General features: G+C 34.5%; 1 protein-coding gene across 2 annotated transcripts in view; it reads right to left on the bottom strand.

Moving 5' to 3' along the window:
• Positions 1-15,347, bottom strand: part of VEGFC (vascular endothelial growth factor C) — a 102,951-nt gene that overhangs the window by 15,071 nt on the left and 72,533 nt on the right. For both annotated transcript variants that reach the window (XM_062213455.1, XM_062213456.1), the window contains exons 3-4: positions 14,336-14,526; positions 2,212-2,363 (exon numbers count right to left, since the gene is read on the bottom strand). In XM_062213455.1, coding sequence (XP_062069439.1) covers positions 2,212-2,363; positions 14,336-14,526 — 343 coding nt within the window. The remainder of the gene's footprint in view (positions 1-2,211; positions 2,364-14,335; positions 14,527-15,347) is intronic.

The raw sequence follows: 15,347 nt of genomic DNA, 5'->3' as shown, positions 1-15,347 counted from the left end.
AGAAGTAATTAAACTCCAGCTCTTCTTGAGTCTATGTGCTGATGTGCATAGGTGTCACTGTGAATGATTTATCATATCCTTTTTTTAGAAAACTTTTATTTAATAAACATTAATTTCCAAAGTACAACTTTTGGATTATAGTGGTTTTCCCCCCATGACCACCCTCCCACCTGCAACAATCCCATCTCCCATTCCCTCTCCCATTCCATTCTTCATTACGATTCATCTTCAATTATCTTTACATACAGAAGATCAACTTAGTCTATACTAAGTAAAGATTTCAACAGTTTGCACCCACACAGATACACAAAGTATAAAGTACTGTTTGAAGACTAGTTTTACCATTAATTCTCATAGTACAACACATTAAGGACAGAGGTTCTACATAGGGAGCAAGTGTACAGTGACTCCCGTTGTTGATTTAACAATTGACACTCTAATTTCTAACGTCAGTAATCACCCAAGGCTCTTGTCATGAGCTGCCACGGCTATGGAAGCCTCTTGAGTTCACAAACTCCGACTTTATTTAGACAAAGCCATAATCAAAGTGGAAGTTCTCTCCTCCCTTCAGAAAAAGTTACCTCCTTCTTTGATGGCCCGTTCTTTCCGCTGGGATCTAACTCACAGAGATCTTTCATTTAGGTCATTTTTTGCCACAGTGTCTTGGCTTTCCATGCCTGCGAAACTCTCATGGGCTTTTTAGCCAGATCTGAATGCCTTAAGGGCTGATTCTGAGGCCAGAGTGCTATTTAGGGCATTTGCCATTCTATGAGTCTTCTGTGTATCCTGCCTGCTTGCCATGTTGGATCATTCTCTCCTTTATAGTTCTATCAATTATTATTAGCAGACACTGGTCTTATTATGTGATCCCTTTGACACTTAATCCTATCTTTATGATCAATTATGAACTTAAACTGAACACTTTAAGTAGTAAGATGGCATTGGTACCTGCCAACTTAATGGGATTTGGAACCCCATGGCATGTTTCTAGCTTTACCATTAGGTGTAAGTCTGAGTGAGTTGTGCGTAACTGTACATCTCCCTCTCTTATTCCCACTCTTATTTTTAACAGGGATCAAGTCCTAAGACTGTATGGGTGAAAGCGAACAGAAATATTGTTTTTGGTTCATATTGTAGTTTTTCTTGTTTATATTGGCATCTATTTGTTCACAGATATCTGTAATATCTTTTCTTTCTCATGCCAAGGAGTACAGATCTATGTCACATAAATTAGGCTAATTCCTGAGAATTTTTTTTTTCTTCTTCTTCTGAAATGTCCCTGGACATCCAAGGCTTACTTCCTATCTTCCACACTAAGTGAAACAGTACAAATAGATTCACTGGGAAAGATCCCATTAGCATGTTATATTTATTGATGAGTCTTCTAAAACATGAGGTTTTCTTTAAAATTTCGTAATACACTATATATATTTGCCCATCAACCTCCTTAGATTCTGTAACAGCTGTTGGAATTACTTAATCTTTATTCGTATGCATTGAGCCGCCTAAAGAACAAAGAGCTGCATCCCTATTTTAAGGCAGAACTCTCCTACATCACAGATGGCAGCACATCTTGATTCATTATTAATTATTCACAGGGTCAGGACCTTATATGATCAAATGAAGCATGTATTCCCATATGCCAAACTAAGAAATAGGAAAGAAACTTCAATAAAAATGATGGCTATAATATTAATTTGAGGTAATATTGAAAGAAAATTATTTCAAATAATTAATTGCTATTTGAATATTCAATGTTTGCTGAAGTAAGAGACATAACTGAGACTGAAGAAAGGTAGCTGAATGCTAACAGAGGTAAAATTATTTATATTTACTCTCTGTTTTGGACTAAAATATTATCAAGGTTTAAATGTTTTGGGCTTTAACATCATTTTGAATGAGCATGCCTGATTTCATGAATATTAAGTGAATTATTATGATTTACTAATGTTATGAACATTGATGGGGATAATGTTATTCCATAGAAATACTTTTTTTATATTGTGAACTACTTTGCCTATAGAATGAGCATCCCTCTTTCAATTTTAGTTTATTTTTATGGCAATTATAAAAAATTTTGTCTTTCTTTTGTACTTGCTGCAAATGATCATATAACACATTTTATAAAACATCTTAAAATAGTCATATGTTTACTTGAAAATGATTTTACTTTAGTAAAGGATGCAAAAAATAGATTTAGTTCATACTCACTGTGCTAGTGTTGTTGTCAGGGAACGTCTAATAATTGAATGAACTTGTCTGTAAACATCCAGTTTAGACATGCATCGGCAAGAAGTGTGATTGGCAAAACTGATTGTTACTGGTTTCGGGCCTTGAGAGAGAGGCACTGTAATTTCAAATAACTATAAAGAAGGGACAAACAGAAGAAAAATTATATAGATGATATAAAGCACTTTTTTGTTAATGTAGGAGTCCAAAAAAAGAGTGAGATTAGCTTGTATGATTATGTCATGTTGTCTAACAGATGCAGTACAGTATTATTTCTCATAATTAACATAAAACAGCTTTGCTCCTAAGTATATATTTTATTAGAATAATAAGTTGTCCAAATGCTTATCTCTCATCACAAGTTATAAAGCATATCAGAATTATGATAACCAAATAACAACTATAGAGCAGAAATGTGACAAAACAATGCATTCAAGGAAACTATTGTTCCAAAAGTCTTAGATTATTTGCTATCAAAATGTAAAATATTCCAGGGATTTAAAAAGTGCCAGAGATACAAACATCTTTGTGTTTTAAGAGCAAAGCTATTGGCCACACAACCTAGAAATTCTTGGATAAGTCCTATTTTATGGAAATTGAATACTCAGATATAAATCGCATAGCTGTTAAATTAATTTTCATTCAAAACTAAATTTCTACCTAAAGATATTATACATTTCTTAAATCTCTTATGAATTTATCATGTTTGAAAGAAAAATGTGCACATTCATTACTTCATAGGTAAATCTGTGTTTCTACTATCTTGTCAGAGATATCATAAATACAATGAGCTCAAAATAAGGTAGGTTGTTTTATACAAATCTAAATTACTGTCCTAAAATTTAATTGAAACAAGTAAATGCCTTAGTTATGGAACACTTCACTTGTTTTGTTCCCCCTCTAAGAAAAATTATTTAAATTAGATAAATTATTTAGTAAAATTAAATCATTTTAAATTCCTAAGGTTCTTAAGCTCTATCTTGGTAAACATTATGAGAGTAAAATCCTATCCAGTAACTGCTAGATATAATCAATTTGTGATCATTTAAAAACAGTTGAGACATCTATTATTTGATACCTTTGTGGCCATCTGAGCAGTTCTAAAAACAAAAAATGACATATGCAAGAACCTTCTGACTTGGGCCCTTACTATATAATTTTATACCATTAGTTAACAACCATTTAAATTATTTAGAAGGTAGAATTATTTGTTGATTTTTTCCCACATCAACAGGGATATTTTTAACTGAATTTTGAACACTGAAATGCAGAAATATCAAAATTATAAAATATACATTTTGTTCCCTCAAAATGTAATTTTATATTCATTTGAAATTATTTACTTTCTTAGCATGAGGACACTAATTTGGGAGAAATGGATACAGGATTAGACACAGACAAAATACTTATATTATCTTCTCACTTTTAATTGTATGAGTTTGGAAAAGTCATTTAAGTTCTCCAAGCTGTACTTTTAAAATAATAAGTAAAGACTATATGAACTAATGTACATGAATGTGACTTGTGTAGTGCTCACCACAAAGAGGTGAGGTAATATTATTTTTAACTTCTCAAGACTCTAATTATTCTCCAGAATATTGTCTGTTCTACATAGATAACTTCAACATATGACTATACCATATGACAACAGTAGGATTTCAAAGAATTTCTTCTCAAAAAAGACAATTATTTATGGAGTTTGCATGAAATCTTTTATTATGTGAAATGTAACAACTGTAGAAATGTTTTGCATTATGCATTAACTGTTTCAAGAGACAGAATTCTACAGTGTCCACATAGGCCCCACTGTATCTATTTCTTAATGGTATCTATGGACTCTATATTAAGAAACAGTACTATAGACTAGATAAAATAGTTTAGAAGATAAACAATTTTTATTAAATCTATAATTTATTTATTTATATTTATATAATTTATCATCTGCTTATTTAAACTTTATAATTATAAAAATAGTAGGAAATGCACAAGTAAAAAAATAAAACCTTTAAATTTATGCCTGATAGGTGGATATGTCTGGATCTAAAAAGAGCTACATAAAAGTCACCAACTTTAATTGCAATTTCAGTTGTAAGACACTTGATCCCTAATGAGATTATTGGTGAAAGTCTCCTGACTGAAAAGAAGAAATGTCTAACAGGAAGATGGAAGACCAGGATGGGGTACTGCTAAAACAGAAGAAAGCAGAGAGAAGAGCTTGAAAAGGTGTGAGTGTGGTGGGTGTTTGGTACAGCAGTACGACACTGCTAAGTAGGATGGCCCAAGGGCTTGAGCCCCAATCAATCAATCTTAAAAAAGAAAAAGGCACCACTAGTGATGCTCACATCCTATACAGTGCTTGAGTTTTAGTCTTAGTTTTGCTCCTGAATCCAATTTCTTGTTATGTGCATCCTGCGAAGGAGCAGGTGATTTCTTAAATGCTTGGGTTTCTGCCACCCACATGGGAGACCCAAACTGGGTTATAAACTTCCAGCTTTGGCTTGTTCCAGGCCTGTTGTACCAGTCTGGGGAGTTAATCAGTAGATAGGAGTTCCCTCTAGGTCAGTTCTGCTGTTTCTCTCTGTGTTTGCCTCTCAAAAAAAGGGGGAGAAGTCACAGGGTTAAATATATTTAGCATTCTTTAAGAAGACAAAAAGGAAAATAATTGAGTGGAGACAATCAGTAGCAGAAGTGACTCTTAAGGCTGCTGCCATGGGCTGTAGAAGAGAAAGAGTGGTGGGAATGGAGAGAAGAAGAAATGCCCCACATTATTGGAGGGAAAGGGTTCATGTGGCTTAGGCCACCAGTAACATTTTGCTTATAGAACACTTGTAATCATTGCAGGATTAGGCATCGTCTCAAATGACACAAAGCAAGACAGAGCCTGATAGTGAAGAATACTGCACTATTTGAGATAACACATATAGCCAGGATGATATCTGCCCATTCCTAACTCTGCAACTTTTCTGCTACCAATTACACCTGCCATTCCAGATTCCACCTCAGCCTGCTTTCCAAAGGGGAGAGAGGTCACAATGAGCAGTATATGTGATCATGCAGCAGTACCATCCATCCCCTGCATGGATAATATCCACAATCAGGATCTGCTCACAGGACAGGGGCTTTGAAGAATGCTCTAGTGAGACACAGAATAGTTAAATCCACATGGGGAAGGCATCATCCTGAAAACATAAGCCCGGCTCTAAATTTCAAAGGCTGGAAGAAATTTGTGCTGGTGAATACACTGACTAAAAGACTAAATGGTAAGATAAAGAGGTACTAAAAACAAATCATTTGTTTAGAAAAGATTTTCCTGTAAGTTGATGGACTTTTATGGACATTGAAATTACAGTAAGAGGGAAAAATTGTTTGTAATTTAAAATAGAGGAAAACAAAATATGATATTTCACTTCTCTTATCTGTGGCTAAGTGGTTGATGAGTCTGCTAATGTCCGTTAGGTTGATCAATAGGAATAAATAAGCTGAACAATTAAAGTAAAAAAAAAAAAACAAAACAAAACAAAAAAAAAAAACTTTTCTTCTCTTAAAACATATCAGTAAACTTCTTTAAAAAAACCTTAACAATGAAACAATTTCCCAAGTTCCTTCTGTGCTGGTCTTATGTTCATATTTTGATTGACTATCTTCTCTCATATAAAATGATTTTCTCCCATATAAACTTTGCATTTTCCTTTTAGTCAATGTTGGGCGAGACAACTTGCTTCAATGGTTTAGACACTGGGACACCTGAATCCCACGTTGGAGCGCTTGATTAGGGTCTGGCTCCTCAGCTTCCTATTTAGCCATTGGAGGGTGAACCAACGGCAAAAGGAAGACCTTTCTCTCTGTTTCTCTCTCTCACTGTCCACTCTGCCTGCCAAAAATAAAAAAAAAAATTTTTAAAACCATTGGAAAAGTTGATAATTGTAGGTTCACAGAGTGTTCCAACTACATAGACTGTTTTTAACACCCTTTGCCTCTTGAATTGAGTTTGAGAAGAAAACCAGACAGATACAGATATTTTCATCTGGTACTGAATTAATTTTAATATGTTGGTATTAATAAAACTTGTATACAGTGCCATAATTTAAATGACCACAAATTCAGAATAAAGTTTGTTAACACGATTAGTACCTTAAGTTGGAAAAAAATGATATTTTTCAATGACAACAATTATTTTCTTAGCACAAGAGTTTTTCATTCAGTACCTTCTTTTTTCCACATCAGGATAAAGCCTGATGTCAACAACTGTGCTTGCCAAATATTAACTTGCTAAAGATACAATATCAATCACGTTCAGCTTGCTGAATACATATGAAAGTAATAAATTGAGACTACAACAGCATTCTGTTTAATTAATGGAAGAACGACTCATGTCTCTGACTACAATGAAAAATAATTCCTCCAAGTTTCATTATAAAGTTGCATATTTACTAAATTATATTTTCCTGTAAACTTTCAGGAAACATTCAATTTAAATCACATATCTGGAATGCCATTGATCATATTGTATATTATTTATTCATAAAAAATGAACAAAATGGTGGTTGCTTTTTTAAGATGGAAATACAACGTTTTAAATAATATAGTTTCTGTGTACCAGAACTAGCTCATCATGAAGCCTCAGCCCTGACTGCTGGTTCCTCCTGTAGGCATTAATGAATACGTAAAGGCACTCTAGTTTCCTGAATTCTAACCTCACAATTTCCAATGAGATCTCAAGCGTTTAGTAGTTTTTATTTGTTCATCCCTACCTATCATCAGCAAAATATCTAATGTAAATGCTAACATTCAAATACTTTTTAATCCAAGAATATGGCTTGAAAGAAGATGATTTTCCTCTGCTTGTACTTTTACCATATAATTTACTTTCCACAAAACTCACTTTCAACTTTTTAGTTTTGTCTTTTAAATATACAATTTCTCATAAGAAAATACATTTTAAAGCATGTGTTTATGAAAAAGGTCAAAAAGACATCCAATGGACTTAACTTTTCACAGCCACTATTGGTTGCAGAGGACTTTGAAGCAGTTGTTATCGATTACTTTACTTTGGAATGCCTAAGTGCATATGGTTTTACTTTTCAACTAACAGCTGGCTTCCTCACACATTCTGATAACCTGCTCTCATTGAGTCCCATAAAAACATTTCTATGAAGTTTCTATAAAAATCTGGGCTTAAATTTACTTAGAGTATTTTGGCCCTACAATTTATACAATTCCATTTGGTGAGTTTGGTTGCTAAAATATGTGTCTGAAACTCTTTCCACTAAACAACATTGTTTTTCATTGTTTGGCTTCAAAAATACAGAAACTTCCCTTTATATTAAAAAAATGACCACACATTCCTATTTATACTATATTAATAATAAATCAGGGAAAGGTGCTGCCTCGGTACAAGCTTTTACAAATGTAAAAGCCAGTATAAATGTAAATAGTGCTCTACTGCCTTCCAGAAGTGCATATCTCGCCCTTCTTTTATTTGTAAACATTTTTTTATGCATTACCACAAACCATTTTACTTTTTCAAAATAATTACACTACTTTTAAACACTTGATATACCTTGATTTTTTTTTTTTTCTGAATTGAAAGCTTCATTAAGGCAGGATCTGTATAGTGCTCTATACCTGCTATAAAGTATAATATGGAGCACCACATAATAGGTACACAATAAACACTTGCTTAATTAAATTCAAATTTAAATAATCGTTTTTACTACAAACAAAAACATCTCAGTGGACTCTATGGGTATGAAAAAGACATAATGTTACAAAATCAAAGAAAGGAATGGATGGGGCTATCCATGATAGATTTTGGCTTGCCTTTGGGATGGCTTCTTCTCTTTTGTTGCAAAAATTCTTTAAATATTAACAACCATACCAGGCCTTAAGCAACGTTTACTGGTATGATTAGTTCCCAAAATCTATATCTAAATACTCAATCACTTTTCTAAAATTACAGAAATAAATGTTCAACCTTTACTAGTATTTCCTCCACCTAAATAACACCCATACTCCTCAAAATCAGCATATTCAAAACTGCACATTTGACCCAAATTTATTTCCTTTTATTCAAGTATTAATTTAATTCAGTTCCAAGTGCTTACTATGTAAAGACATGCTGCATGTCATAACCAAACACCCTCTTTGCTTTAGAGTAGTTTAGGGATGAGGGAATAAGATAATCTTAAAGACAGGTAAGGATGTGATGCTAAAATATGAGCAAGAAAGGATGCTCTTGGAACATACAGCAGGGTGTTATGAAGTGACACATATCTAAGACTAAAGTTGAGTAGAAATTAACTCCTTAAGTAGGGATATGCAGATCATTTTAAGATGCCTCAAGGACAGAGTATAGCATTATAATAATCTAGAAGAACTAAGAGATACTGACATTATCTGAAGACTAAAATAATTTGGGTATTGATAGAAACTGGTATTTGAACAGAATAGTAGTGGCAATTGAAAACAGATTTTCACAGCAGTCAGATCATGGAGGCCACAATGTATCATGTTAAGGGATTTTATCCAAAAGTAGGGTGTCATTTAATATAGTTAACAACTTAGAACATTTGCACCAACCCTTCAGAACAGATGCTGATCTGTGCAATCCAAATAGAAAAGACCAACATATCAAGACCCTAAGAGACTATTGCCTCAGTCACAATAGTGCAATGTTACTAAACAGTTTTTAGCAGTGTTTGATTGAGTATTTGTAGAAGAAAACAACCACTGCTGAAACATGGCAAATGGCATGGAGGGAATAAGAGTGAAAATATAACACGAGTTACTAGGCTGCTCCAAGTGTAATTGTCCAGGTTAACAACAATAACAAATAGAAGATCAGGATAAACAAGATGCTGGGTTCTACAGAGGTTTGGCAGATAGATTTATTAAGAACCACCAATTGGACTTTCAGAGAAAGGAAGAATAATTTGGCTTGAACAACTGGGTAAATGAAAAGAATACTGGAAAAATAATAGGACTCTGACTTCTTGCTTATTTAGTCAATGCTGGTGAGAAATAGGTTTTGTCTCTAGAGTGAGGGTAGGAGGCAGATGAGCTTTGACTTATCCAGAGGAAAGTCAAGTCACATGGTTGAGTAGGTGGTATGGAAATCAGAAGAGATGCTTAAACTGCAGAGAATGGTTTGGGAAAAACCAAAAACTGTAGATGAGGAAACATAAGCAGAGAATAGTGAGTCAGAAGAGGTGGACTGAGAAAGAATTCTCAAGCATAAATACTATATTTTTTATTAACTTCAAGTCTAAGTACCTAAAAAAAAATCAGCACAGATAACTCCTGTTATCGACTCCGCCCAAACATAAAATACACATCTATTTGCTGGACAATTGGAAGAGGAATTGAATTCTCACTTTTGCTCATATTAACTCCTAGGATGGGGGGAGGGAAAGTGAATTTTCTTTCTTATTCATTAAAGAAATTTATATTTTCAAAATATTGAAATAATTTATAGTATAAATAATGGATCTTGGTGTTTTTGTTTGGCAAAGGAATTAATCTTCAAGGTTACAGTAGGTAGGTATGGTGGATATGGTAGGTGTCAGAGAATCAACTTCCTGAAACTGCGAAAAAAAATCACTGTGGATGTGTCTATGTTTTCATTTGCTCTGCTGAGAGCAGGTTTTATGTGGATCTAAAAAGCACAAACTGTGTAGTAGGTACTGTGGTAAACTGAACAAAACAGACCTATTTTTGCTTTTATGGAGGAGACATTAATCACATAATAATGCATATATGATTTATTCTATGTAACTACAAGCTACAAGTGCAACAGAAGAAAAGTATGAGATCTATAAAGAATTAAATAGAAATACTTGATCTAATCTACAGAGACTGCAAAAATCTTGCCCACGAACTTCCTTGAGCAACTTGACACTTAAGCTGAAATCTGAAGAATTTGTACCTTAGCAAAGATAAAATGAAAACCATTAGTCCAGGTTAACTTAAAGGTGTATGCAAACCAATGGGGACAGAAGAAAAACGGTGGTTTCCAGGAATTGAAGGAAGCTTAGAATATTAGAAGCACAAAAAGTTAGTTCCAGAGAGTTTCATTAGATCTTGATGAAGCAGAAACTGTTGGCTGGATAGGTAAGACTGTGATGAAACTTTTGGTCTTATTTTTCAGAGTAGTAGGAAAATCATGTACAGGCCTTTATGCTAGAGACTGGTAACATCAGATCTGTTTTTTTCAAAATGTCATGAATGGCAATTTAGAGGCAAGAAAAAATAGGGGTAATGGAAATAGGGAGAGCAGAGAAGGTGCTCTCTTGTTAGTTGGAAAGGGCATCAGAGGCACGTTGGACTGTGACAGTGGTATGCACATTCAAGATACTTGATTCAAGACACTAGAGAAAATTATTTCATTTGGTGATAGATTGGATTTGTTAAGAAGAAGGAGGAGGAGGAGGAGGAGGAGGAGGGAGTGTCAATGACATCTCAACAAGAGAGGTAGAAGAACCAGAACCAGAAGTAGAAGACTAGAGTGTTTTATATAGTGGTATTATTGCTTTGTGGGGCAGTGAGCTTGGTATTGTAGAGAAAAAGAGTTTCTTTGAAGAACTATTATACAAAACATTTGGGCATCAGTACTGACAGAAGATATAATTTGGAATACATAACATTTTAAAAGATTCCAATAATAAGGGTATAGACGAGTTTAAAAGACTCATTTAAAATATTTCCCCTGTATTACCTCAGTAAGACATAATAATTTGTAGAAGAAATTACCAACTAAAAAGAGCTTTAGAATATTGTCAGTTGGAAACAATTTTAACCAAGAAAAAAGACTAAAACCAAATAACTGGAATTTCAAAATATGAACAAATAAGAAAATCTCAACATCATAATAGTTAATATTTAACTCTACATATTAACAATATGAGAACACTGAAAATAACATTTCCTCTAACAACTAAATCAAATAATATATTTTTGAAATGATTAATGGATTCTCACTAGATACATTTGTCTTGATGAAATCTGCAAAACTATCATTTTAGTTTATTCCATGTCATTCCATTTGTAAAGAGATTTAGAATTTAGATTTTGAAAAAGCTCAATTAGTGTATCTGGACCTCTTAAAAAATTAGCCAAATTGATAACAGTTTAAATCAAACACCTCAATTAACAATACAATATAGAAGACATTATATTACTTAACAGATTATTTTAAAATATACATTACTAAAAGTGCTGCAAAAATACATATTTTTTTCTTTTTTTTTTTTTAATTTTTGACAGGCAGAGTGGACAGTGAGAGAGAGAGAGACAGAGAGAAAGGTCTTCCTTTTCCATTGGTTCATCCCCCAATGGCCGCTGCGGCCAGCGCTGTGGCCGGCACACCGTGCTGATCCGAAGCCAGGAGCCAGGGTGTTTCTCCTGGTCTCCCATGCGGGTGCAGGGCCCAAGCACTTGGGCCATCCTCCACTGCACTCCCGGGCCACAGCAGAGAGCTGGTCTGGAAGAGGGGCAACCGGGACAGAATCCGGTGCCCAGACCGGGACTAGAACCCGGTGTGCCGGCACCACAAGGCGGAGGATTAGCCTATTGAGCCACGGCGCCGGCCATTTAATACTAATTTTTAAAAACATGTTACTTTTGCAGAATATCTGAACATATAAAGAAATATAATATAGAATTTATATGTGATTAAAAAGTGTTTGGTACAAGCATGATAGGATGTTAAAGAATCCTGTTTTACTTCTGGATTGTGATGAGTCCATGATATCTAGCAGAACATGTTAAATTAGTGAAGTTTTGTTCAGAACAGTGTAGTATATACACTATAAAGGTATATTGTTTTGGTGAACAAATTTTTGATTGTTAGTGAAGATTCAGGGTCAGAAATGAACCAAATACAAGTATTGTCATGCCCTAATGGTACAGCTATATGTTAGTCTATTAAAATGTCAAAATTTTTTAAGCACTGAAAAATGTAATTATGTTCCCATAACAAAAGATTCTACTGACAAAGTTTCTAAAGGCATGTATATATGTAGAGTCATACTGTTTTCCTTGCTAATAGGTGTTAGAATAAGCTGTACATCATTTGCTGCACTTTCAGGAAATAATTAGAAAATAAATTACTTATGGCCCTACTTAATACAATAATAACAATAATATAAGACCCCAAAGTATCATCTTTTAATATATTTTAGAGTTTAGACAGAAGGGAGAGGAGTAAATTCAACTCTGTAAATTTATTTTTGTTTCTTCCTATAAATCTCTGTGTCTGAAATGGTTTGTTTACTCATTAAGTGTATGAATAATACAAAATTTTTTTTAAAAAATAGCAATGCATTTGGGTTGAATAATTTGACAGTGTTTCAAAACTCAGAGATCGAGGCTGGCATTGTGGCCTAGTAGATAAAGCTGCTGGCTCTGACGCAGGCATCCTACATAGGCACTGCTCTGTGTCCCAGATGCTCTGCTTCTGATCCAACTCCCTGCTAATGGCCTGGAAAAACTAGCAAAAGATGATCCAAGTGTTTGAGTCGCTGTTCAAGCTGCATGTGGGAGTTGCGGATGAATCTTTTGGCTCTTGGCTCTTCTACTTGGCCCATCATTGGCTGTTGTGGCCATTTGGGGAGTGAACCAGATAAAATCTCTCTCTCTCTCTGTGTGTGTGTGTGTGTTTGTGGGTGTGTATCCCTCCCTGTCTATAAGTCTGAATTTCAAAATGAATAAACAAATCTTAAGAAACAAACAAAATACTTTACAGGAAATATTTTAGAAATTTTCAACTGGATGGGAAAATGCAATTGAAATAATTTAGGCAACAATCTTAGGTTTCATTTCTATGTACATTGCATTAAGAGTCCATACTTTTGGGGCCGTTGCTGTGGTGTAGCTGGTAAAGCCACACCTTCAGTGCCAGCATCCCATAAGGGAAAGAATTGGAGTCCTGGCTGCTCCACTTCTGATCCAGCTCTCTGCTTATGGCCTGAGAAAACAGTGGAGGATGGCCCAAGTCCTTGGGTCATGTAGGAAACCCAGAAGAAGCTCATGGCTCCTGAATTTGGATTGGCTCAGCTCTGGCCATTGCAGCCATTTGGGAAATGAACCAGCAGATGGAAGACCCTCCCATCCCCCCGCCCCCCCCCCCCGCCTCTGCCTCTCTGTAACTCTGCCTTTCAAATAAAATAAATAAAGCTTAAAAAAAAAAAGAGTCCATACTTTTTTTTATTAGTAGGGACTATATAGACCAGCTAAAGTTTGTATGAAATGCAAATGTTAATTTTCTATCATTCCATCTTGTGGAAATCACATCGAGCATCAAACAACTTCATTTTTGTTTCCAAAGGTCAAAGGGTAGTTCTGAGTATAGCCAGATTGCCCATGCTTAGTCCAACTCTCAAAAATACTTGGAAAAGCCTTTAGGCCTAGGGCAACCATGGTCTTGTCTTTCAGGCAGAAGTTTGCAATAGCCCAGCCCATAGCACTGGACTTCTCAAATGGTTCTGTGGCATCCAGGATTTCCAACAACACTCTCATGGTTATCATCAGCAAATATCCATGCCCTATATGCACTGACCCCTCTGTCATGGAAGACCTACAACACCCATCTGTGCATCTGCTTTGAAAACCTCGGATCCAAACTGAACCTTCAGAAAAGTTCCTTAGTCCTTAATTAGATACTTAACAATGAATACAATGGGATTTACAATTTACTCAAAGTATTTGAAATTTAACATTGGCATTTTTTTGCTTTTGAAAACAGCAAAATGCATTTGTTCAGTATATTGGCTTTTTTCAATTCTACACAACCATTTCACAGATCATGTGAATGTAGTTATGTACTCTGAATTTGAAATCTGTGCTGTACCTCTATATCCATGAAACTTAACTATTCACAAGTATTTTTTTCTGGCAAATGAAAATGTTATTCTTAAAGAACAACACATGAATATACATGCATATATATATTTATTATTTTCTTCATTAGGTGTTGATTCTATAATATGAACAGAGCTCATAAAGCATCAGTTACTTTCTTTGTGACATTGTATCATCAGAACCACAAAGCACTGATTCATGGTTCTGGTTGTAAGGGTACTCAGGTATGGCTGAAATAAGGAATACCTACCGTTTTGCTGAGGTAACTTGTGCTGGTGTTCATGCACTGTTGCCCTTCACTGTTGCAGCAGCCCCCACATCTGTAGACGGACACACATGGAGGTTTAAAGAAGGTGTTTGTTGCTGCTCCAAATTCCTTCCCCACATCTATACACACCTCACGTGGCATGCATTGAGTCTTTCTCCACTCATTATCAATACCTGTCGAGTTATAGGAAGTTTGTAAGTCATATAGAAGCCACCAAAGGGGAAAAAAGGCCACAGCAATTGTATGCCACTCATACTTCATTTCAGATTTTAAAATTAAAAGTAGAAATTTAGAGAAACAGTTGATAGAATACTAAATTGTGCTGTGAATGGGATTATGACATAATATTTAACAGAACACCTAAGGATATATTCTTAAGAAAATCATTTCTATAGCCACATAATAAACTGAATTAGGAATGCACTCTCTTAAAAATACACTAATATCCTACAAACTGATGTTTGGCATTTTATACTTAATAAAATAAGAATTTAGTATATAGATATTTACAAGGTATGCAGAAATAGAGTTATGTTCATTTGCTATAATAGATACTATATTTTTGTGGTCTCAAACCCAATTTAATGATATTATTTTTCTTTTTAAACTGAGATATAAATGAGAAGATGGCTATGGCTTTGGACTTTATTCAAAAGTCATTTAAAGGCAGGCTATTTCGCAACAGTAGGTAATTTAATGACAATAACTATGTGAAATGCAAGGCCAAGTTCCATCAACTGAGACTTACATCCCTACACTAACTTTGTTCAGGAAAATCAAACTTTCCTACCCCCTTCATGCTCTCTTGGAATTCTCTTTCCAATGAGTTAGTGGCTTACCTATAATACTGTTGACTCTTTACTGCATTACATATGATGTACTTCCTAAGTGTTCTAGTTTATGTCTCCCATATTTCCCTAAAATAAAATTTTTGAAAAAAAAAAAAGGACATAAACTGTTGGTTATTCAACCAAGAAGCCATTGTGTTTGCTTG

The sequence above is a fragment of the Lepus europaeus genome, chromosome 16 (assembly GCF_033115175.1).
Source record: "Lepus europaeus isolate LE1 chromosome 16, mLepTim1.pri, whole genome shotgun sequence".
Taxonomy (NCBI): domain Eukaryota; kingdom Metazoa; phylum Chordata; class Mammalia; order Lagomorpha; family Leporidae; genus Lepus; species Lepus europaeus.
This window is presented reverse-complemented; position numbering and strand designations above follow the sequence as displayed.